Here is a 26,123-nt window from a genome sequence, read left to right on the forward strand (position 1 = left end):
TTATCCAAGGAATAAAAATGTCGTGAATTGTGCCATTGTGAGCGTGGTTTTATTGTCGATATTATTAAATAAAAAGATAGCAAAATAGGGCCTACTGTATCACTAAAATATCGTGAACAAAATTAATGTAGATCTAAATCGAACAGTATTAATAGACTTCTTGCATTGGATTTAGGATTAACCCAGATCCCAGGATGATTAACCGATATGTGAAATATTAATATTCTCACCAAGTTTCATAGTAGTAGGTTAGTAATGGGCACTCATATCAGAGCAGAGATTGTTAGGGTATTTAGGCATGGACTTGGCGTATTTAATCCGTCACAGTTCATTTACTTTTTCCAGGTACGTCTCACATGCCTCCTCCAGCCAATCAAAAGTGGCCATCGTCCGCCCGAGCCGTCGATGGCGGTAGAGACGTGTTGTTTTCCGCCAGCATCCAAAACAAAATTATCGGTTAATTTGTAGGCGATAGTAGCCTAGCCTAGTCTAGTAGTAGACCATTAGGCGTAAAATAAAAGTAAAATGGCAGAAGACGAGGACACTGTAGATGGAAATTTCGTATTATCAGAGGCACTTAAAGCCCAGGTTATAATTTGAAACGATATTTAAAATGCCATCATGATGAAGCTAGCTAGGCCTACTAGGCCTAGCCTAGCTAGGCTAGGCCTAGGTTAGGCCTAACCCTAGTCACTTAGTCCTAGGCCTACCTAAAGAAGAGGCTAGCCTACTAGGCCTAGGCCTCTAGTCTAGGCTAGAGGCCTACTAGAGACTAGAGCCTAGTTAGTAGCCACCTAACCTAGGCCTCTGTACCACAGACTGACATAGGCCAAAATAATGTAGGCCTAGCCTAGTTTAATATAGTATAAAGCCAAGGGTAACTCATTGAATCATTTAAAAGGATTAAGGTAATTCCATATGGCCCATCATGGGTATGGCCCCCCTGGCTTCTTAGGGCCAGTAAACGAAATACAAAAACTAGTGTTATATAAATGTTTCTCTGTGTGCAAACAGAAATTTGATTAAAAAAATGTGGGGTTTTTTGGTGTTTGAAAAATTGTTTTGTAAACAATGTTTTAGCCTAAATATTTGGTTTTCCAGAGATAATACATCGCGCACGCTATTTGCGATAAACCTTATTTGGCTAATATTAATAAAGGTCTGTGACTAATATTAATAAAGGTCTGTGACTGCAGTTGTTACAAATGGTTGCTCTACGGTTTTATTTAGCCTAGGAATTCTGTGCACAATCATTTCTGCAAATTGCACATAACACTAAAAATGGGTTACATGACCCTTAGCACTTTATTATAGGCCCTGGCCCTTCCACTACACTATTTCAATTAATTTATGGCAAGGGTGCATCATTTTTAAGGCATACAAACATGACTGACAAGAACACTGTCTCTTGTGTCCAATGCACTTTGCATCAAGGTCAGACTATCTTTACTTACCACCGTGACATGAGACTAATCCTAAAGGTAATCTCAGTACAGTGAGAAAGTGCATTAGCAACCTATACAGAATAGAATTGTTTTTAGTCGCGTGGAAGCGACTCTATAGTTCACTATGTCGGTCGGTCTGTCGGTCCGGTATCACTATGCGTTTTATCGCTTTCTGACCTTATCTTGATATCAGTTTAATCTAGCTAGGTCAATTTTTCACAGTATATTCCTTATGGCCAGGAATCGATGTGGTTATGTTTTCACGGTGCGCAATAAAAAATTACGCGGTCTACGCACGATTTAACGAAATCACGTTTGTAATCATATCTTCACAACCATGAATCACAATTAAATAAAATTTGGTACTCATAAATTTCAGGGCATAAATCATCATATGGCAATACAATTACGTGCGTAACATATTTTTGCGTGCATATTTTTGCGCGCGCACTACGCGTTTAATGTTATTGCGCACTCTTTTTGCCCAATTTCTGTTTTCTTGACTTACTTTTCAACTCGAAATTACGTTATACGAGCACGTCAAAAGTGACAGGCTACGCACGTGTAAATTAAAAAAATATAAATGTTTTTAAACATTTCAACATTTTTAAACATGTTTAGTAATTTTGGTCAGTATAGTTCACTATGTCGGTCTGTCTGTCTGTCGGTCTGTCTGTCGGTCTGTCTGTCGGTCCGGTATCACTATGCATTGTAGCACGCGACTTAATGGCTGTTGGCCTTGTTAATGTAGGTCTTTCTATATAGGGCATACTGTTTCTACATGAACTTTACATTACACTGTAATTTGTTTAAATTCCCTCAATAGAACATCATTTCGAATAAATTATATTGTTATTTAGGTTCAGTCATTGATTACTTACCGTGACCACCTGAGACTAATCCTAAAGGTAATCTCAGTACAGTGAGAAAGTGCATTAGCAAAAGCTAGCTCAACCTATACAGAACATAATTATTTTTAATTTTAATTTTTTCTATATAGGGCATACTGTTTGTACATGAACTTTATACTGTATTCCATCAATAGAACACCATTTTGAAAAATTATATTGTAAAAGAATTCATTGATTGATATGGTTGACAATTCACCTAGCATTTTGATACAATTGCTACTGTATTTTATCACTTCTTGATATTTATTGTGTTGTATTTTTCATATCTAGGGGTATTTATTTGATTTATTATTCATGTTACCATATTACACCCAAAAAAACCAAACACCTCCGTTTTTTTAATCTGATGTTTTGTAAAGATGATGATGATGATCAATGTATCAAAACATTATTAATCTGCTTTTTATTTTGACTATTAGGGCATCAATTATGTGTTTGGAATTGTGGGATATCCAGTTGCTGAGTTAGCATCTGCAATGCAAACATCCGGCATCAACTATTATGGAATGAGGAATGAGCAGGCAGTATGTTTTAAACATTAATTTGAAGAAAACATAGCTCATTGAAGCACTTGGTTTCTAATTACTAGCATAGAACCTTCTCATCAATACAGAAAACATCACCTGTATTATTAAAATCCACATGTAGTTTTTTAAAAGATGGGCAATCGTATTTTAACTCTGTACAACCACCAATCGCACCCATTGTCAATGCTAAATTGTGTGGGAAATCTTTGTAAATACAGTTGATATTGCAATACTTCAGATTTCCTTGCACTTCTGATCAGACTGCTAGTTCTATGAATATTAGCACTGCTTGGCTAAAACTTTAACCTGTGACATTTAAAAAATTAAAAGTATCATCGTGTCTGAAAGTGATTAAAGTCTTTTAAATCTTTCATGATCACTAAAAATTAATGGATTTTAGAATAATTATAGTTTTTGTTTAATTCCAGAAAGTAGTCTGAACTTGTTCCTCATATCAATTTACAAACAAAACAGTCTATTCAAATCAAATATTAACTTCTATGTTGTTTATAACAGGCATGCTATGCAGCTTCTGTCATTGGCTATCTAACAGGCAGGTAAGGGAAAGGGTGTTAAGCCACGTCAAACTAAAGAGAGCACTATAGAGTTCTGCAGTGCTGACGTCACAACGGTAGGTCGCGCTGAGTGGTTGCTAGCTAACCAAAAAATGTGTCCTGCCTGAGTGACTCCAAGGTCACCAATGGTTTGGAATAGGCTTATTGAAGTAGTCATTTTAAAACTAAAATTTCAAAAGATCACTAAATATTTGTTTTTAATAATCTATTTATTCTCCAACTACAGTTTAAGTTAAAACAAATCAAAGTAAGATACATAATTTGATAGAAATGCAGATTTATATAGTTTATCAACATAGCGTTGAATGCATTCTTTGGTTGGCTGGCAACCACGCAGCGCCATCTATCATTGTGACGTCACACCGCAGAACTCTATTAAAATAAATCACAGAAGAGTGGGTATGCTAGTTGCTTTCCAGGTGTGGAAACAAAAAAAAAGAGTCTACAGAGTAAATGTATACAATATCTGGATATTTATTCCAGCATATCCAAAAAGAAACTTAACCTAATATCTAGAGGCAAGAGATTGAAACTACCGCAATACGGTGGAACCGTAATTAAGTAGCCATAACATCACTCGCTCCATGGTTCTGGTGGTAGAACGAGTCTTCTCGGATAAGGACTATAAACCGTAGGTCCAGTGTACACATAGCTCATGCGCACTTTAAAGAACCTAGTACATCTTTCGAGACGAGTAGGGGGTTACCCCGGTGTACTAGTCCACACAAACACAGCCACTGTCACACACAGCCACTGTGCAAATTGGGACTGGACCGTTTTAGAGGTGTTTACCACCTGTTGGTCCAGATCCTTCACTAACTGAGTTAGTGAGAAGTCGAATAAATAAATAAAATAAAATAAAAAATTATCAAGATAAACATTTTAAAAATGACAGTGTTACTAGTTTGTCTCTCCTTAATGTCATGTATGGAAATATTGGAAACAATTCTTCTGGTTGAAATCATCTCTGAACCTAGTTTCTTTATTGAATACAGTTAGGGGTGGTAGGTAAAAAATAAAGGGTCAATTACCAAGTATCATGTTTTGTAGCAAAACAAAATGGAAAATACATGCAAATTATAAATTTTTTGTAGGCCTGCTGTGTGTTTGGTTGTGTCAGGACCTGGTATGTTGCATACTATTGGCGGCCTAGCAAATGCAACAATTAATTGCTGGTAAGTAATTTTCATTCTGGATGGGATTTTGTTTAAAATGAGCACAAATAGAATCCAAACAAATAATTCAAATATTAAAGATGCACATGACACACTTTGAATTTCTAATCACATGGATACTGTTCACAGGCATCCAGCAAGGAGTTGTAAATACAACCCCCTGCATCCAGCAAGGAGTTGTAAATACAACCCCCTGCATCCAACAAGGAGTTGTAAATACAACCCCCTGCATCCAGCAAGGAGTTGTAAATACAACCCCCTTCACTCAGCATTGTACTTTATCACATAAATTCAGTCCCTTGATCTACCTTTTCATTGACTACAATTTATTGTCGCTGCTCTAAAACTCTGGAACCAACTTCCCATTGACTGTACATAAATCGTGCTCTCCCTAAGTCTCGGGTCAAATCCAATATTTTCTCATTGTTTTAATTTCTCATTCATTTCTTTAAAAAAAAAATGTTAGGGGGTTACCCCGGTGTATTAGTACATCACAGCCACTGATCACCAACTGGGCCCTCTGGGAGACCAGTCTTCGACTGAAGAGGTTACCTAGCTAGTATTTCAATCAATCTTTATTTGGTTGTGGTTTAAGTGCATAGAGAGGATTTACTATATAGCATTACTTTATTTCATGTTATAAAGTTTTATTTGTCTTACAATAGTTTAATTTTCTTGCATATTATTATGGATCTATTTTAACTGTTTATGTTGTATGGCGTGAGTGGAGAATATGTTTGGGCTTTTGCCTATATTCTCATTCCTGGTTATTTTTCATTGGTGACTGAATAAATATTATTATGATTATGATCAACATCACTAATGACGGCTTGTGTATCAACTCTTATATGCAATTGTATGTACAAAGGGCCTACATTAGTTTGGTATGCATTAACTAATAATAGCTCCTTAATTTTATAGGCCAGTGATTGTGATAGGTGGGGCAAGTGATGCAGATAAGGATGGTTTAGGATCATTTCAGGAGTGGCCTCAGGTAATTTATGAAAATGCTAAGAAAAGATTTGACTTCAATTTATAATAGATTGGGAGCTCTTCTACACAGTTTATTGACTATACTATCAACATGCTATAGTCATCAGTGATCCCCAAGTTTAAACAATTTGGCATTTGGTAATTATATTCAGTCAATATTTTCCACTCACTTTTAACTAAATACTTTATAGTATTATGTAACAAAAATATAATTTATTTAATAATTTTTTTTTAGGTTGAAAGTGCAAGGCTTTATACCAAGTACACCGCAAGACCCAGTAGTATTGCTCAAATACCTATTTTTGTTGAAAGGGTAATTTTCAATACGTTTACTACACATGAAAAAAACTTAATGTGATGAATAGCAATGTATAATGTAGCAACCAGAATCGATTTAGTTACCATAAACTTTGATTTGCAGTAAGGTTAACATGACCGGTGGTAGTCACTGTGATTATGTATGGTTCGAATCATCGCTTACTATCACTTTTAAATTTACTGCAACAATCTTGTTACTATATTGCAGGCAGTACGAATGAGTATAAGCGGACGTCCAGGAGCAGCATACTTGGATTTACCTGGTGATATGTTACTGGGAACTACACCAACCTCAAGTATAAGGTAAGATCATATCCAAGTTTAATACAGTATCTTAAATAGAATATGATGATTAGTAAAATGTGATTCTTTTAATAATTGCAGTCACTCAGAAATACTTTATTCACATCACAACCAACTATTTTATTCTAGTTTCAAATTGCATACACATTCAATTTTAGTGAGTGTCGTAGAATAGTATTAAAACCTTATTTTAATGTTTACGACCGATATGTATAAATCTCTTCATTCTTGCATACACATAATCTTTGAACATCGTTGTGAGGTGGTTTCTGTTGCCAGTTGTTTTATAGCTCCTTTCTACTTTGGGCTAATTTAAATTTTCTAGATAACCAATCTTGATACTAGCATGTAAGATATGCCTGGTATTGGCCAAGATGTCAGAAAGTCCAGTCAATGGAATTTGAGAGTAGATCCAAAAATAGCCACCTCAATTGGAACCTTAACATAACAATATTCTAATGTACAGTAATAATGTGTGCGTAATCAAAATATTTCTTCAATTCTCCTAGGCATATAGGTAAATGTCCTGATCCTGACCCTATACTTGCTCATCTTCCAAAGGTCAGGGAGGTCACTAAACTTCTGACCAGTTCTAAAAGACCATTAGTTGTAGTTGGCAAAGGTAAGTTAAATTAAAGTATCTGCATTTTGTTCTTCTTGTCTATATACCTTGAATGACATGTGACCATCTAGTTTCTACAAATTATACTCATTTGTCCATCATAACAATAAACCTTGTTTTGATTTATATCAACTTATACTGTAGGCTAGATACATATGTTTGTCTTAATTTACAATTATAATGTTTTATTACCAGGTGCAGCATATGCAAATGCATCAGATGAAATATGCAAATTTATAAACAAATATGCATTGCCTTTCCTACCAAGTCCAATGGGTAAAGGAGTTGTTCCTGATGATCATAGGTTATGTGTCAGTGCAGCAAGATCCAAGTGAGTACTGTAGTGCAAAACAAATTTATTTTTCTACTTCATTTATGTTATTTCTTTTGTTAGTCATTAACTATTAGAAGTATTGTTTATGTTGTTTTGGTAGTGTTAGTCAATGTCTGGGTCCACCACTGATTACCCATTGAATTGTGTTGTTTCTACAGAGCTCTTTTAAATGCAGATTTGGTTATCTTGCTTGGTGCTCGTCTCAACTGGATTATGCATTTTGGTCAACCACCACGCTTCAGTCGAACTACAAAATTTATCCAGGTCAGTCTTTAATTAAAACTCCACACACCCAACCACTACTAACTCCTACTGACTAGCCAGTTGTCTTGCTTTGTGACTGTCTCCACAGGATTATGCATTTTGGTCAACCACTATGCTTTAGTCAAACTACAACTTTTATCTAGGTCAGCCATAACTTTTAACCAGTTCATATTTTGTTCACTCTATGTTGTCATTTCTCTCTTTTAAAAAGCAAACTTGACCACTTTCATGTAGATTGATCTCTGCCCTGAAGAACTGTACAATAGTTGTGGTAGTGGTCAGATATTAGGAGTTCAGGGAGATCTGAAGGCTGTTATGCAACAGGTAAGAAACTCTTATCATCACAACACATCTAAGAAGTAACATAGTTACAATCGTTGCATAATTGATCGTGTAATAAACCTTTTATATAGATTGTTTAACAGTTTTGTTTTTTTTTTGTCAAATGAAGGTTAGACTTGTTTCTTGTATTTGTAGTTGTTTGGTTGTGCCAGAATGGTGCAAATACAGAATGGTGTTTGTTGCTATGATTATCCAATATAAACTAGAGGGCTAAATGAATTATAAGCATGGTATAATGAAAAAAATATGTATACAATATGTAGAATATGTAGATGATAATGAACTTTGACCATTTTGTTGCAGATCGAGGAGCAAATGTGTATGATGTACCGATCATGGTGTTACCCTAGCAACACAGAATGGTGGATGATGCTAAGTGAGAAGGTTGAGAGCAATAAAGCTTTAAATCAAAAACTAGCTAAAGTTGAATCTGTACCTATGAACTATTACACAGTGCTACATAGGGTAAGAAAGACTTAAGTCAAACACTAGCTAACATTGAATCTGTACCAATGAACTATTACATAGTGCTACATAGGGTAAGAAATACTTAAGTGAACACTAGCAAAAGTTGAATATGTACCTATGAACACAGTGCTACGTAGGATAAGAAAGACTTAAGTAAAAAAATAGCCAAAGTTGAATATATACCTATGAACTATGACATAGTCCTACATAGGGTAAAGAAGTAAGAGCCTAAGAGTTTTTAAAATAATTGAAAATTATATGCTGTTCGGTTACCACCTATAAATCACCATTTTTCTTTAAATCACTCCCAAACACACTACAATTACACCACAGCTGATCACACAATAGGATGCCTGTTTGAATAAGCTACTACTTTATACACTGTTTATATAATCTTATAGCTGAATGTACTCAAATTAAAAATAAAACATTTATTCCTAAAGTATATGTTTCCATTATAGATACAATCTGCAATTCCAAAAGATGCAATCATTGTAAGTGAGGGTTCTAATACTATGGATATTGGTAGAACTGTTCTGCAGAATTATCTTCCCAAACACAGGTAATAAAGATTCTAATTTATTTAATTTATTATTTATACAGTAGAACTTATATTATGTGTACACATTCAGGACCCAACAAAGTGTCTCTATAGGGAGTTTACACTGAATATGGGTTGGTCCTGGTGTAACATACCAACATATATTTTCCCGTGTTTACTTGACAGGAAAATGTTTCTTTATCCCCTATAGGTGTCCCTTACCAGAGTAGTATTATTAATAATTCTATTATTATAGGTTAGATGCCGGAACGTTTGGCACTATGGGAGTTGGACTTGGCTACGCTATTGCTGCTGCTGTTCTAGCTCGCGACCTTTGGCCTGAGAAGCGAGTGGTTTGTGTAGAAGGTGATAGTGCTTTTGGTTTTTCAGGGATGGAACTTGAAACTGTTTGCAGGTACTTGATCATTTTCTACGATCTAATCATTATCAGCGTTATATAACTTGGTACACTATTCAAAATGAGTAGGGGATCAACTACCTGTGTACTGATCTAGGTATGCTGGTTGCTATGTGTCTGTGGTGGAAGGCCTAAGCTGAATTTCTTCAGTTTTCATTTGATAAAAAAGTGACATTTATGTTTTTCAGGTATCGATTACCAATAGTGTTTATTGTGGTTAATAACAATGGCATAACGATGGGTGTTAATGATGATATTTATAAAAGCATTTCAGTCGAAGACAGACCCACACAGTAAGTGTCTAATTTACTCTTATGTAAATTTAGGCATAGGTTTATTTTTTATTTTTTACACAGAAGGAGGCCAAAGTTGAATACGTCAACTGTGGACATAGATTGTAATAATATGTTTCTGGATGTGCTTATGTTTGGTTAGCATAATGTGGAACCTCCTAAATACAAACCCATATCCATGTGCCGTGTTTGAAAATTCAAAGTGCCCTTTTCAAACTACAGACTAGCAGTAAAAATGATTGTAGATTTTAGCCAGTATAAAAATACATAATATATGATGTACACAGACTGATATAAACTAAACTATGACATAATATAGTAGTAGTACATCAAAATGCCAGCCTCACCCGGCAACCAGCCAATTATAATGTACACTTGTGTAATATATTATTTCAGACTGCTTCCATTTGTGCTGACCCCTGATGTGAGATATGATCAAATGATGGAATCATTAGGTGGCAAAGGTTTCTTTGTTAAAACACCAGCTGCTTTAGAGGATGTGCTGGCTAGGTGCTTCAATGGAGATATGAGGAATGAACCAGTATTAATCAATGTCATGATTGATCCATTTGCTGACAAAAAACCTCAGGTAATTATAATCAAACACAATTACATAACATAAAAGATAGCATTGTAGTAACTTGTGTTCAGGAGGAAAAGGACCCGGGTTTAGAACTCTTAAGGGGCCTTCCAACGCTGGGTAGTTGCATTGGACTGTTCATGCTCTGGAGCCCCATAAGGTTTGGCCTACTTTTGTGATGTGATGAATGTGCTATTGTTATTTCTATCATTAGGTGGCCTGAGATATCCTAGTTATCTAGATTTAGCAAAGACATCTTTAGGTCTTTGTTAGATCGTTTCTAGACACAACTATACAGTAGTTCTTGTTGCTGTCTTGTGCAATTTTAAAATGTGCATTTTGCAATAGTCAGTGTAGAAAATAAGGGACCATTACTTTTCCATTGTAGGACTTCCAGTGGCTTGACCGTTCAAAACTATGATGCGAATAATGAAACCACAAGATTAAGAGAGCTGATTGAAAAATAAAAGCAGAAAGATTTTATCCAAGATTGATGAGTTGAATAAAGGTGACAGACAAATTATTGCATGCAATATTCTTTATGAGGAAAATCAATCTCATTTGAGGTTAATCAATCTAATGTGAGGAAAATCAATCTATGGTGAGGAAAATCAATCTAATGTGAGGAAAATCAATCAGATTTGAGGTTAATTAATCTGATTTGAGGAAAATCAATCAGATTTGAGGAAACTCAATATAATGTGAGGAAAATCAATATTATGAGGAAAATCAATCAGATTTGAGGAAACTCAATATAATGTGAGGAAAATCAATATTATGAGGAAAATCAATCAGATTTGAGGAAAATCAATCTGTGAGGAAAATCAATCAGATTTGAGGAAAATCAATCAGATTTGAGGAAACTCAATCAGATTTGAGGAAAATCAATCAGATTTGAGGAAAAAAAATCCAATGTGATAAAATTAATCTAATGTTAGGAAAATCAATCTATTGTGAGGGAAATCAATGAAATGCGAGAAAATCAATCTAAAGTGTGCAAAACCTAATTATTTAGAAATTATATCAGCCCAATAATATTTATCCAATTGTTAAATCATGAACATTACGCAACCTATAACTACTAAATTGTTGTTATTTATTTAACCTGTTGATGATTTTTTGTTAATGTTAATTACACTGACTATCTCATAAACTTCAACATTGAAACAAACTTATCATAATAAATATGGTATTGCAGTAATAAAAAAAAAGCGAATCTGCAGTAGAATCATTTTACATGATCCCTAATGTATTTAAAACAAGAATTTAAGTGTACATTATGTATGTAGTTTTAATTGAAACTGAATTATGTAATTACAGAAAACAATCAGAGTTATTACTGTGAAGTAATTTACTACCGAATACAAAATACCAATAATGAAATACTCAGGGAGTCTGTTTGTAGCAGATATCTTATAGTGTAAATGGAGGGATTAATGTTACTAAATAAAGATTAGTAAAATCAGACTTTGAATAGGCCATTTTGTAGTTTAATCACAAAGTTAATCATGGTCAAATTCAAAGCTGGCAGCCAATTTGACTATGTTTTGCTTTAAACACATTTTTTCAGATAATTTTTTTTCTCTAATTTGTGACATTAAAATGGCATACAACAACAAAATTATTAAAGTTAAAGATGACACAAAAGGTGTTTTCATTATATCAATCGTTTTGATGAGAGTTGTAGTTGTCCCCCAAAACACGAAAAATAAAGATGAATGAAATTAAACTTTTGAGTAAGCAAATTTGTATTTTTAATCAAGTTATTCATTTCTGCACACAAAAAATAATTTCTAAATTTAACCAAAAACATGTAGGCTTTCTTTTTATTTTTTATTTTATTTGTGATTTTTTTTTTCAGGTGAATAATTTTATATTCACTTTTTGATCAAAGTGACAGTATTAAAAAAAATCGACGGACATCTAAGTCAAGATATAGCAGTTGAGTAAACAAAATGGAAGGTTAATTTATCAAACCAGTTCTTTTCAACTTAAGGAATGGATTTCGATTTAGACCAATCACGACACAATAGATCACCTAAATTTTTATAACGCCACATATATTGTAATGTTCAGAGGCCCTTGACAAAGTTAAACAGCAAATGCTTCTATTTGTATAAGTGAGTTTTTTTAAAGATATCTTCTGAAGTCTTTATGTCTATGGTAATACGTTTCTTAAAATGGTGCATAGGAAAATGCACTTGTGATTGGTCAACTCGTTGCGTTGCATTCAAGTGGGAAACCAAGCATTACTTTTAAGCACAAATGCTCAATGGATAGCATTTACTTTTTATAATATTCTTACAAATGGTCCGTGGTGATAATAATCTAGAAAGGCCTTATATAACATATTTATTAATTTCAAATATATACGTTTTTTTTGTTTGTTTTTTGACAAATGTGCTTAATATACAAATAGTTTCAATATAAATTCAAAATATAGTCACTTAACATCATTTTGGAAATGGGGTGGAAACATGGGAATATGAGTAGGCATACTTGGAAATTGCACTAATATCAGTTAGCAGTACTTTTTTTACTCCACTTTATATGCAGTTAAATCAATGTTTCTTCATTTATCCATGGTATAATCTTAGCATGAGTACCAATAGTAGTGTGAGGGAGAGTGTGCCTCTCTAAACCAGATTAACAACTTGTTGCTTGTCTAATGTTTCTTCATTTATCCATGGTATAATCTTGGCATGTTGAAGAGTCGCACATTGAAATTTATCAAACCACGTCACGTCAAGAATGGAAATCCACGTCCAGTACAGTAGTGTTGAGTGCTGAAATGGACACGTTGTCAACAACTTCCAACATTGTGCTCCTCATTGTCCTTCAGATGTACAATATATAATTCGTCTAACCACTTCTTAACCAATTTGAGCAAGTACGGTAATTAGCCATGCTCTACTGTAGCGATCGACGAATTCTACGTAGAACTGTGTTTATTCCGTTTCTAAATGTCTTATTCATTAAACAGTATATCACTGGGTTACATGAAGATGTCATAAACGCCAACCACATTGAAAACGTTTTAAATCCATTTGGTAAGTGCACTCCCCTTGACTGGCACATCACAACAACTTGGTATGGCAACAACAGCAATATAAAAGTGCCAATGACAATTGCAAACACAAATGCCGATTTTATCTTAGACCTATAAAACAAATTAGGCCTAGACCTACTTGTCAACGATGCAATGGTTGTAACGTTTTGAACACGTTTCAGATGCTGGAAAGTTAACTTACATATATGGTAATACAGTTTGCTTGTTAATAAAATCGGAATAAATACACACAAAACATACACGGACATTGCAAGAATAGCGTTGTCTTGCCACTTAGGTAGACAAATAAATGAATAAGGAACATATCCGACCTTTCCCAGTCCGAGGATGATGAAAATAAAAGGCTGAATCCATGTCCAACATAACAAAATGATAACATTTCGTTTGCTCATTTTGGATTCGTAATGTAAAGGGTTGATAATAGAATGATACCGTTCAATTGCTATTGCACATAGAGAAGCTATGCTTGTTAGACAACACTGCCCATTCATAGACGAAGATAACTCACAGATCCAGTCTTGTACAAATGGCCATCTGTCACTTATAGAAGCAGTAAGAACAATAGGCATAACTAATAGTCCAACTAAAAGATCCGCGATTGCTAGATTTGCAACAAAGACATACGTTTTTGTCCGAAGTGATTCCACTGTGTAGATTATACCCAGAGTTAAGGAATTGCCGATTATTGCAAAAAGCATAATGATGAACAAAATGACAGTCCTGAATATTATTGTCACCGTTGTTGACGATTCGATTTCGGTAGAACTCATTGAAGTTTAAATCCGTTACACGTCGTCGATGTCTAAGATGTTACTGAGACAGTCAGCAAACAGTAGCAGCACAAAGTTGTCCAATACATTTGTTTTAAGCGTACAACGTCTAAACGTCTTCAGTTAATTGATTTAGTTTTTCCGATAAACATTATTTATTTTATATGTCCAGGTGATTTCATGCATTGATAACATGTAATTAGAAAGATTATTATGTGAGAAAAAGTGAAATTAATCACTCATAATTCAACTTTAACCATTGTTTCCACTATTTGATTAAATTATATACAATTACAACACGGGACAGATGGTTCATATGGAGACAATCCTTCTTCGTACACGAAATGTAGCCTACTGGTTGCTATAGGCCTAACAAGTATCTTGTAGGCATAATTGTGCATTGTGTCACCAGGCACACAACCATGGATGTACAAATCTAATTTTATACCTCCATGCACACACCTTCGTCTCATTATCACCGTCATGATTAGTAGGCCTATTATCATTATTAGCAAGTGGGTAAGCCTAAACTGTAAATATAATATACAGTAAATTAAGTAAAAGTTGATTCACTTGTGTCACAACTCAGAGGGAAATCGACCCAGCAACGTCAAGAAGTCATATTAGCCTATAGGCCTAATTTAAATAAAAAATTACTAAAAATAATATACAAAACTCTTTTACTGTGCTCATTTGTATCGCTTGCTGATTAAAATGCATCCACCAGTGACTCGGAGTGTACGTGTCTAAAGCCTAAACGAAGGTCAATTATAAATAAGGATTCGGATGCACCTCTAACATTTTAAATAATGGATCACGGCTTATAACTTTAGTTTAATTATATTCTATAAATTGAAATCATCTTTAATTGTTATTCTTAATCAATTAGTAATTGTATTACATAATACGACGACCTATGCCTATAGTACGTCATTACAAATAAAGCTATAATGATGCATGCCTGTATAAGAAATACACACATCAATCTGTTGATATATAGAGTGTTAGTGAATTGACGCACCACGGTCCCTTTTTTTTGTCAGAAGTCCTTTAATTTTACATTAAACCAATTTGTCTTTTTTTTTTAAGGATAGCAATAATTAAATATTAGATTGTCACACAACCGCAACTACGGCTCTTTCGGACATGTACATTATTGGAACCACGGTGAACGACTCTCAATAATATATAAAAGTAAATGTAATAATAACGTTTGGCAAAACAATTCTTTTCTTTCTAATCCCAACCAAAAAAAAAATCCCCGACAAAAAAAAAACCCATCCAATTCTCAAGCAATAATCAACCATTAACAGTAGGCCTATCCCTATTCCAATTATTCTATAACCCCACAAACTTCACAATCGTTCAACAATTTTCTTATTTATGAAACAACTTAAACCCCCAAACAAGTACATTTACAGAATGAATAATTAAAACAAGTAATAAGAGTACACAATATCATTACTTCTTGTATTCTCCGTCTCCGATGCTGGCATATAAACAAATTAGAAAACGGATAAAACTTATGTTTATGCAACAACTGCCACACCTCTGCTCCCTCTGCTGTTATCACCAATAATTATTAATTTACTGCAATTGATGTTGCTGTCATATAAATAAATTAAAGATCGATAAAAGTTAAAATGTTTCTTGATATCGTTCTGCCATCTCAACAAGTACATTAATTATGTAGTACTTTTAATTGAAACTGAATTATGTAATTACAGAAAACAATGAAACAGTTATTAATATTACTGTAAGCAATTTACTACCGACTACAAAATACCAATAATTAAATACTCAGAGAGTCTGTTGTAGCAGATATCTTATAGTGTAAATGAAGGGAATAATGTTACTAAATAAAAAATCAATAAAATCAGACTTTGAATAGGAGGCCATTTTGTAGTTCAATCACAAAGTTAATCATGGTCAACAAAGCTGGCAGCCAATTTGACTATATTTTACACATTTTTTTCAGGTAATTTTTGTTAATCTAATTTTTGGTCAAAGTGATATATTAAAAAAAAACAGGGGGGACATCTTAAGTAAAGATATAGTGGTTGAGTAAACACAATTGAACCTAATTAATAATGACTGGCATATTATGCATAGCGCCATCTAGTGTCACTAATTGCTGCCATGGAGTTGTTTACAGAATTGAACAGAGATCGCATCGAGAGCTAGGCCTAGGCTAGGCCGTTAACTAAATAAGAAAACTGGAAAACATTAATCAAATTCCCTAGGCCTCTTTTTTGGCATACTCTACTTAGACATTAAAATAAAGTCTGTTAAGAGGGTAAGTGAAGGTTTAAAACAGGATACTGAGATTCCTGATGTATAATTAATCCCCTTGCTAGGCTAGCTAGTTAGGCTACTACTACTACTCTCTCTAGCTAGGCCTAGGCCCCTAGTCCTACACGCTGTATCACAAGTGAAGTAGTCTCAAAGTCGAAACTGTCTGTGGCCGTATACGGTCACATGACACATGCCCTAGCTATAGGCTAGGCCTAGCCTAGCAGTAGGTAGGCCTACTAGTCAGCCCTATACATTATATAATAATTATACTATAGGCCTAGGGCCTAGGCTACCCGGTGTCAGATGAAATCGGTCGCGATAAAATCAACTTCCGGTATTTTGTATGGCGCGCCGCTAGAGCTGTACCTTTGATGATATCGGTCGCGTTTGAAATCGGTCGCGTTTGAAATCGGTCGCGCTATTTTGTATGGATCGAGCGGGATGCATGCTGAGCGGGATATACATTTTTCGTTTATATAGTTAATTGATATTTTTTAGGAACTAGATTATTTATGTGGATATTTTTGACTTGGTTAATAAATATTTATTATCAATCATTAAATTAATTTTTTTTTTGTATTTCACAGGTCTTGGAGAAGGACTGTGTCTTTTCAAAATGGCCATTTCTAAACACGTTTAAATATTATATTAGGCATAATGTTATATTAGGCATATAATAATTTACCTAGGACCACAATGGAAATTTAGGACCACACTGGAAATAAGTTTGCCGTCTGGGTACTTTTTTTGTGTTTTTATCCTATTGATTTTATATCAGAATAAAGAAATAAAAATAAAAATAAAATACCTCTATTTATATGTACTGTAATTAATATATTATATAGAGAATATACGTCTGTCGTGTCTGTTATTATGCAAACAATTACGTAAAAGAGAACAATTTATTTAAAAACAATAATTGTTACAATATAGCCCGTAAAGCCAGCGTATCCATTTTTATACTTATGCATATATGTGGCAGATTATATCATATCCATGTCGTTAACAACATACTATTCGATCACCTTATTTTTATTTCTATCCGTTATGTAGGATAATATTAAGTATATAATGATTATTGTTGAGGCAAATCACGTGTATATTTTTATTTCTAATGTTTAAAATAGTTTTTAGTAAAATGATCATTATATGCGGATGGTTAAAAGGCGAGTTACTGAAATAAACCCCCGAATAAGCCATATCGACGGAGATGCGCCTTCGATGATAGTGAAGCTGTTTCCTCTAACAATACGTTATTTTGCTGACGGGGTTTCCCCTTTTTAAAAAACACGCACTTGTTAGTGTGCCAACTCATGGACAAAACACATACGATCGTTGTCCATGGCGGCGAGATAAAGATGACGTCTATTACTAATAACCATACGTTTGAAACGTCTATAGGCCTCCTGCACGTGTTTTTGTGAAACGATTCAATGAGCTATAGATGCTCGACGCGATTATGAGATTATGTTCATTCATTCATTATTAGCCTTTAAAATCGAAATACATTTAAAACATAGGTAACAAAATCAAGACACGTGGAAATCTAAGGAGGCAAGGATAAGCAAAATCAATTAAAGTCGCTGTAGCTAACAGGCTTGCTATATATCCATAATAATTCCGAAAAAAGTACTGTTTCTATAATTTGACAGTATGATTTATATATAATTTACGTAAATACGTCGGCGATACTATAGATTTTAATTTGAATATCTTTTATTTCTTCATTTATAATAATCATTTAATGTAAATAATTAAGTAAGTGCAACTCAGTGTCTCGCATTCATACGCCGTTTAGTAAATCTAGGCCTAAATGTTTAAATATCAGTGCAGATTACCTCTTTGAGAATCGTGTTCACCTTTATCTATCATTGTACATCATACTCATAGTCCTACTGTAGGCCGGTAGAATGATTTATAACGGCATATTATCTATATATTTTATTAATATCCTAAAACCATACGTAATTGTGTGCATAATAAAAGACACGACAGACGTATATTCTCTATATAATATATTAATTACAGTACATATAAATAGAGGTAAATAATTATATGCCTAATATAACATTATGCCTAATATAATATTTAAACGTGTTTAGAAATGGCAATTTTGAAAAGACACAGTCCTTCTCCGAGACCTGTGAAATACAAACAAAAATTAATTTAATGATGGATAATAAATTAAATCTATATAAACGAAAAATGTATATCCCGCTCTAGCATGCATCCCGCTCGATCCATTCAAAATAGCGCGACCGATTTCAAACGCGACCGATATCATCAAAAGTATAGCTCTAGCGGCGCGCCATACAAAATACCGGAAGTTGATTTTATCGCGACCGATTTCAAACGCGACCGATTTCAGACGCGACCGATTTCATCGTAAACCGGCTACCCTATATGCCAAGCAACTAGGCCAGGTACAAGACCATATACTGTAATAATCACTAGCTATGACAACTATGATGGCTAGCTACTAGCCTACACTATTCTAGCCAAGCACTCTCTCTGTATTGATTAGTATTCACCTCTTTTAATTATTCTGTTCTGTCGGTGTCTGGTTTACAAATGTTGATTTTGTTTTAAAATTACTTGAAAATGTCAAAATTATTTAATAACGTAAAAAAAAAAAGGTCACCATAATAATGCACTTTTTAAATTTTGTCAATTGTTTGTATGACCTACTAGGAAAAGATATATAGGCCTAGGCCTACAATTTTTCAAGAGAATTTAAACATTTTTGTAATCATTTTATTATCTCTCTGTAAGTTTGTGCTATTATACATTTATGCTATATAAACATTTCTGTACTAAATGTGTTGATTTTGTTTTTCTCCTGACATCACAGCCACTTTTCAAGATGAAACACTTCACTAGAATGCAGCTTACAGTTGTAATAATAACATTCTTTAAATAATGGTAAGTTTAATTCTACTGTATTACTTTCGTGGTTAAAATCTTGCAGTTTAAAAATATGTAAGAAAGATAAATCTTTATTGTCATGATGAACACAATTTATTGGTTAAAAATTCATTACATTTGTAAACCTTCGTTAACAAACTGTTACTTCACTTTCTATTTCCATATAGTTTACATTTATTACTAAAACATTAACACTTTGATTATTGTATTGCTAACTGTACAGTATTAACTAATTATTATAAAATATATTATTAGATAATAATTAATATTATACAGCACACAATTCAACATACCTTGAATTTTCGACATGTTACACATGTATTCATCAGAAGAATCCTATGATGTTTATGTAGATAAGTGACTTTCTATTAACCAGCACGTATGAGCTTTCATTCGAATGTACAGTATTACTAACTATATTCTGTCTGTATATAATAATTGTGTTTTTTCCGATAATTAAAAATATTATAATTTTGTGTAGTTTGTATGTACCTTATTTCTGTAGTACAGTTTTTATCTTCATTTCCGTACATTCATACATTGGCTGAATTTCCATAATATTACTATGTATTGATATTGTTGTAGGACTCTGAATACTGACCATTAAAAACTGAATTTGACAATCACAACCCTTAAGTACATTCACACTTCAGAGGACGATTGATGTCACTATGGCAACAAATGTGAACTAATTGAGTTGGTACACAGACTGTGATTAGTAGTTTTATTATTACTTACATCTAATAGAAAATCTATTTTCAGAATTTAGAATAATAATAATAATACATTAAAATAACATTTGTTTTAGATGCTTGACTCTTAATAAATTTATCTAATCTTTTTCCAGTTACTATTCAATAACCACTGCATTTTTTATTCAATTTTGCTTGTGGATAATCTGTTGCTTTTGTTGTAATCTATAAAAGAATACCTGGCCAACATCCTGGGCCAACCAAACAATCATGCCGTGCATGTAAATGTTTACTGCTAACCTCAAAAAAATTCCAAAATCAATGATCAACTATCAATATTTAAACTCTAGAGATGGAACGAAAATTTACAATTAGTTTTTCTCACAAAAAAATAACAAAACAAATGTGCAGGTAATGATTGTTTAGGGGCATCAAAATTGCAGACATTTAAATATTTCTGCAAGCCCATGGTTATTGTTAATTTTCCAAATTCAGGCAACTTAAGGATCAGCAAAAATTATTTTTGTTGCCAATTTCTTCCAGTCCAACTCGTCTGGCTTTACATCATCAACACCGCCAGGCCCAAGCACTAAACGTCACTCAACATTTGTATGGACACCAGTTTTTCCTGAAAACCTTGTCACACCTTGTATGCGGAGCAAGCACGCTGCATGCTTGGTGGGCAGTTTCATCTACGTTTTTGGTGGACGTGATGCACACAGTAGTAGGAAAGACTTATGGAGGTACAACATCACAACTAATGTATGGACCAGCTTAGAATGTTTTGGAATGGCACCTCCTTTGTTACAGGATCATACAATGGTTAATCGTGATGTATGTAATAGTTTTATTAAAATTAATGTTTATTGTCAAAATAGTCAGAAAGTTTCACTTGCATATTATTCAAATTATAGTTTGTGTGCATGTCTGATGTTTTTGCATTTAGTACAGTATACTATTATTAGTAAAATCTACAGTGTTAATGTTAGAGGGTATTGACAATTGTATTGACTTTTTAGCTGCAATATTTTGGTATTATCTGTGATTTTATTTAGATTTACTTTCTCAATAAAAGGTTAAATAAAGTCATTGCAGTTCAGTGTTGTAACTATATTCTAAAAGATGATATTATTTTAATACAATTTCACTGTCATATTCTCATTGTTTTGAAAAAAAGTCATTAACTATGGTATTCAATTATTCAAATTTGCATGGCATTACCAAAAATTGTTTTGCTTCATCGTTTACTTTCATAGTACTGTAGTATATGATTATTTATTATATTAATTAATTAATTATTTTTATCCTTTAATAGAATAAGCTATACATCTTTGGTGGCGAGCTTGGTTTTGGGTCATCAGATGAGACGGCACTATGGAGCTATGATTTACAAGAGAGGTCTTGGGCAAAAGAAGTTGGTGGCACGGATGTGAAGAAACCTCTAGGTCGACGAGGTCACACAGCGACCCTTGCCAATGATGTCATGTACATATATGGCGGCTACTTAGATTTAAAGGGGTCATCTAGTGAACTGTGGCTCTATGATTTTGGTTAGTATACAAAATAAGCTTATTATATGTTTTTTGGAATTTGCTTTTTTAGAGAGCAAAATGAGTAATGAGCAGTAAACCATCAAATGGGTGGGAAGTATTATCATTACTACCACCCTGTGTATTTCAGTTATTTTCAGTCATTCATGTCACTCATGAACTTTTGGAAAATACAGTAGTTGAACTTTAAATTTTTTTGATTTCTGAAAAAAAACATATATTTTAAATGATTTGGTTAAAGTTTTTAAAAATTAAACAAACAATCATGTAAAATTAACATTTTAACTACCTCACTTTTTAAATAGAAATTAAGTACTAAACTCCTATAATATCTTTCTTTAGAGAGTGATTCATGGCATATTGACTGCCTAAGTCATTTGAATGAACCTCCACCAAGACACAACCATTCTGCAGTTCTACACAACAATGCTATATGGATTTATGGTGGTTTGAGTAACCGAGTGCCCAGGGCTGACCTCTGGAAATGGGACATAGGTGTGTAGTATTGTGTTTTTACAGTATGGATTTAGTTGTATACATGGTATTATTGATTACTCGAGTATGAATTCCTTTTATCCCATTGTTCTGACGTTTATTCTACATTGTGTGACTAACCTATTGCCCAAGGCTGACCTCTGCAAAAAATATAGGTCTGTGTCTGAAAAGAAGTTAAATCGTGTGTAATAAATTTACCTGACAAATAAACAATTTCCCCTTGTTTTTGGCAGAAGAAATGTGTTTTTTTTTTATATTTTAAACTAAAATAAAACTTCATAATACCACCCTAATTGATTATAAAGGGTCACAAAATAGCTTTAGCTATTGCTAAGATTCTATAATATATAATAACATCAAGAAGTGATAAAATACAGTACAAATTGTATCAAAATGCCTTTTTAAATCCGCATAAATTCTACAACAAATAGAAATATGTTATAAATTGTGTGTATATGCATCTGGTGGGTATTCAAGTCAAAAATTTCTACTACAAATAGAAATATGTTACTGTGTGTATTCAAATGGAGCTTTTGTTCCAAACGATGGTCATAAACGATACCATTGCTAAGTGGTTTTTTATATCTTTATTCTGTTTTAAATACTAGTATTGAATTTCTTTGTAGAAAGCTTCAGTATTATTGATTTATAAATATTATTTCTTTTTTACGTTTCTATTTGTATTTATTACTATTCAATGAAACAGGTAAAGTCGCCAGAAAAAAAATATTTTTCAACAATACATTATTAATAATTGATATCACATTGAAGCTACACAGTGATATTAAATCTATTTTAATATCAAGTTTATCATAATTAATGATAGGTGGATTTAACATAATATTATACAGTACTTAATTACTGTTATGCCATTTTACATGATGATAATGTTTTTTTTTTGCTATGAATATGGTCAAAAATGAAATTTAATTTTTGGTTAGAATAATAGATTTTATCAACTCAGTGTATCTATGTAAGAAATATTTCCTCCATAGTGTATCTGAAATGTTTAATATTGTGATTTGAGTGGTACAGTACTGTAGTTGAGTGATAGTTTTTGAATGAAAAGAATATTAATCAATTATCTTATGAAATAGTAGTAATGTTCCCCCTAATCTGATGCAATTGTACACAATACATAATAAAATTATTCACCTGTTGTTTGTTTATTATCAGATTACTTGGTGGAAAAGGTACTGGACGTAGTTCTCCTTCAACGGTAGTAACATTTATTATTGACATATAATTATAGTTAATCATTCTTCTGTTGTTAATGTTTTAGATGGTAGAAGTTGGTTGAGGATTCGATTTCACCAAGGTCCAACAACACTCAGCGGTCATTCTGCATGTGTTCACAATGATTGTATGTTTATTTTTGGGGGTGAAGATGGTACAAATAATATTAGAAATGATCTGTGGACGTTCAGCTTTGGTAGGTATTCATTGTGTGTGATGTTGAAATAATGTTATCTAAATTTGATATGATGTAATCAAGACCAGTGGCGGATCCAGGATTTTGAAATAGATTTTTCATTGATCTGTAATTTTATAATTATACTAATTCAATATTTACATAGTACATAATGCTTTATGGAAAAAAGTAAAATAAATATTGTTATTCATTCAATCTACTGTATGTGAATTTTTTATATTGTTTAGGGTGGTCTAATTTGTCCAAAACAAGTGTAATTTGTAAATTTCAAATAAATAATATTTTGATACCTTACAATTCAATAAAAATTATTATTTTAAAACAAATGTTTGGATGGACTTCCAAATTACTGTAGTATAAGACAGTTAAAAGGTTCATCTGCAAATTATGATACATTATTAAAAAAAATTACAAATGAATAAAATTGTTTTTGCTTTCTTTAGTGACTCAAAACTGGAGTAAAATAAGTCCGTTTCAAGGAATTCTTCCTTCCCCAAGTCTCCACCATACTCTGCTTCCTGTACTAACTCAAGTTCATCTCAATCCCAATGTGCAATACAAAGCTGTGTCTGTGCCTCACTTACAACCAAGTCAAGTATTAGAAACTGTATCACCCCCTAGACCCTACTCATCCCCACCGGGAATTGAAAGAACCACGTCTCCTCATGGTTCAGATGTAGGCCTAGCCAGAGTGTTTCAAAACCGTGTCAAACCAACTGGACTACTTTCACCGACAGCAGCAGCTGAATATACAGTGATAGTTAACAAAAACGTTGAGGAGGATATCTCGGATATTTTGTTTCATAGACGAAAATTAAATTTGGATGGTGCTTTAGAATCTAATGTGACGGATGAAAACGAAAACGCCACTTATAAACAACAAACTGTGTGTACTGAATGTAATCGGAGCTATGATTTAAAAGATCAATGCAATCCTTGCTATAAGTGCGGTGATGTTAATAACACTGATAGAAGATCATCTTTCAGTGATGAACATAGTAGCAACTGTCAATGTGAAGAGTTACAAATTGTGGATCTTGAAGACGATATTGACTATCAACAATTTACTGAACAAACACAGTTGCTATCAACTCAAAATCAAAGAATTATTGAAACTGATCAATCAAATGGATTCTATAACAACGGGTATGTGTCTGTTGATGATCTCCATGGCAACAAGTTTCATCACACTATTGCACAACATGGTAATAATATCCACCAGCATCTAAACGATGATAAAAAAACACATGCAGATGGAACCGAAACTTCTTTAGAAAAGGAAGACAAATTAACTACCCACCAAAGAAACGTTATACCAAAGATTATTGAGCCATCAAAACAAAGACAATATGGACGATCAAATACAGTTAATGAAAAGAATAAACAAAATGGAAACAATGAATGGTGCTTAGCTAGAGATAAACAGGGATATTATACAAAGGAAAAACAAGTAAGTCATCTATTTTAGATTAAAAGAATTTAATTTTTAAGGCATTGAGCTGTGGCTTGAATAATTCGTAATGGTAAAAACTGAACACATTAATCCCCAGTTACATGCCTTATATGAGGCTTATTACGTAGTGGAGCTTGCGCCAGGCAAGAATTAAACCAATGACTACCAGGATTAACACCAAGATATTTTTACATTGTTTCTATATAACATTAACAGATGCATTTAAAATACACAAACCATAGTGGTTTTAATAGTCTATGAGTGCTAGCTTACCTGGATAAATGTCCAGAGGGAGGGCTTACTGTAGATACGAAAAGAAAATGTTCATATAGCACTCCTCGACCACAAGAGAGTACAGTAGTCCGCAACCACTCCCTTTACGTGGGAACGGAACACCGTCACCATTTCTTTTCGTAACATTGAACCGTTACGACATAGATTGATTGTGATACGATGTTATACATTATGTGAATTTAAAATGGTTTATTATTATAGTAGTGATTTAATGTCGTGTTATTTTAGGGTGAGAGTGTATTATGTATGTTCTTGATTGGAGGCAAGGAAGGTGGTAATAGCAATGGTATCACAGGGATCAAAACACCACTTGCTATGTGGAAATGTGGAGTAATTCCAGGTACGTAGATAACACATACCATGACATACTAATTTAGGCTAGGATTGGATTTACGAAGTTTGGGTCCAGTGTATAAAAAGTATAATTAAATTAACAATTCAATAATTTATTTTCAAACAAGCTTGATGATCATGGATCATTACAAGAAGTTTTCCATGTTGCATATAATGAAATAAATATCATAAAAAAAATCAATAATATGAGCTTAAAACTAAAGTAGGATTTACAGTACAATCGACTTTTCCAGATCATCCCCATCTCTGTATAGACCCTGCCCTGTAATTACCCTCCTGGCTACACACCTATCTGTACTAAACCAATATTGTATAAGCTAAAGTTTTGATTTCAAGCAGAATCAAAACCACTCAAACTCAATGAATGTTCCTTTATAACATGGTTGCTACAATCATCCAATTTTTAGATATCCATTTTATTGCCCGAATATCATTAAAACAATTAATACAGTAGTACCTTTAATTTTTTGTTATGACAGGTAAACCATCACCACAGGGAATAAGAAAAATTATGACTGACATGACTATCTAAACTGCTGAATTTTGGATTTGGAAACACTACTCCAGATGCTAAAGCTGCTGTTTTTAAAACAGTAGTTGAATAATTATTAGTTTCATGACTTCTGATAAAGAATGAATAAAAATATTTTTATTTCAAATAAGTTGTATTACATTTGATACATG

General features: G+C 33.2%; 3 protein-coding genes across 5 annotated transcripts; 2 read left to right on the forward strand and 1 right to left on the reverse strand.

The window, feature by feature from the left end:
- Window positions 1-445: 445 nt before the first annotated feature.
- LOC140046166 (2-hydroxyacyl-CoA lyase 1-like) lies at window positions 446-12,233 on the forward strand. Of its 3 annotated transcripts, XR_011844743.1 has the most exons (18): window positions 446-588; window positions 2,776-2,880; window positions 3,400-3,440; window positions 4,553-4,633; window positions 5,555-5,627; window positions 5,862-5,939; window positions 6,153-6,247; window positions 6,757-6,869; window positions 7,065-7,200; window positions 7,362-7,467; window positions 7,702-7,791; window positions 8,113-8,274; window positions 8,739-8,839; window positions 9,075-9,233; window positions 9,425-9,529; window positions 9,926-10,118; window positions 10,498-10,617; window positions 11,971-12,233. XR_011844743.1 is itself a non-coding variant. In XM_072090715.1 (17 exons), exons 1-17 carry the CDS (start codon window positions 526-528, stop codon window positions 10,528-10,530), a joined length of 1,734 nt encoding a protein of 577 aa, XP_071946816.1. In that variant the 5' UTR covers window positions 446-525; the 3' UTR covers window positions 10,531-11,820. The 3 variants fall into 3 exon arrangements, 2 of the variants coding, with proteins under 2 accessions (XP_071946816.1, XP_071946829.1); XM_072090715.1 differs by lacking the exon at window positions 11,971-12,233 and having other exon boundaries at window positions 10,498-11,820; XM_072090728.1 differs by lacking the exons at window positions 446-588; window positions 2,776-2,880; window positions 11,971-12,233 and having other exon boundaries at window positions 3,422-3,514; window positions 10,498-11,820.
- On the reverse strand, window positions 11,343-13,877 carry LOC140040780 (octopamine receptor beta-2R-like). Its single transcript, XM_072086955.1, has 2 exons — window positions 13,298-13,877; window positions 11,343-11,353 (listed from the first exon to the last, which is right to left on the reverse strand). The coding sequence occupies exons 1-2, from the start codon at window positions 13,875-13,877 to the stop codon at window positions 11,343-11,345; spliced, it is 591 nt and encodes a 196-aa protein (XP_071943056.1).
- Window positions 13,878-16,121: 2,244 nt separating this feature from the next.
- On the forward strand, window positions 16,122-26,123 carry LOC140046179 (uncharacterized). The gene is made up of 9 exons (XM_072090740.1): window positions 16,122-16,245; window positions 19,096-19,166; window positions 20,405-20,695; window positions 21,177-21,411; window positions 21,754-21,906; window positions 23,189-23,338; window positions 23,782-24,788; window positions 25,314-25,425; window positions 25,919-26,123. The coding sequence occupies exons 2-9, from the start codon at window positions 19,164-19,166 to the stop codon at window positions 25,969-25,971; spliced, it is 2,004 nt and encodes a 667-aa protein (XP_071946841.1). The 5' UTR covers window positions 16,122-16,245; window positions 19,096-19,163; the 3' UTR covers window positions 25,972-26,123.

The sequence above is a fragment of the Antedon mediterranea genome, chromosome 1, assembly GCF_964355755.1.
Source record: "Antedon mediterranea chromosome 1, ecAntMedi1.1, whole genome shotgun sequence".
Lineage (NCBI taxonomy): Eukaryota > Metazoa > Echinodermata > Crinoidea > Comatulida > Antedonidae > Antedon > Antedon mediterranea.

Bases quoted from the DNA above. Each gene is read 5' to 3' on its own strand.
- LOC140046179 (XM_072090740.1), top strand. The intron at 20,696-21,176 runs GTATGTAATAGT...ATCCTTTAATAG, and splicing joins ATACAATGGTTAATCGTGAT to AATAAGCTATACATCTTTGG. The intron at 23,339-23,781 runs GTAGGTATTCAT...TGCTTTCTTTAG, and splicing joins TCTGTGGACGTTCAGCTTTG to TGACTCAAAACTGGAGTAAA.
- LOC140040780 (XM_072086955.1), bottom strand. From the start codon at position 13,877: ATGCTTTTTGCAATAATCGGCAATTCCTTAACTCTGGGTATAATCTAC.
- LOC140046166 (XM_072090715.1), top strand. From the start codon at position 526: ATGGCAGAAGACGAGGACACTGTAGATGGAAATTTCGTATTATCAGAG. The intron at 5,628-5,861 runs GTAATTTATGAA...ATTTTTTTTTAG, and splicing joins CATTTCAGGAGTGGCCTCAG to GTTGAAAGTGCAAGGCTTTA. The intron at 7,201-7,361 runs GTGAGTACTGTA...TTGTTTCTACAG, and splicing joins GTCAGTGCAGCAAGATCCAA to AGCTCTTTTAAATGCAGATT.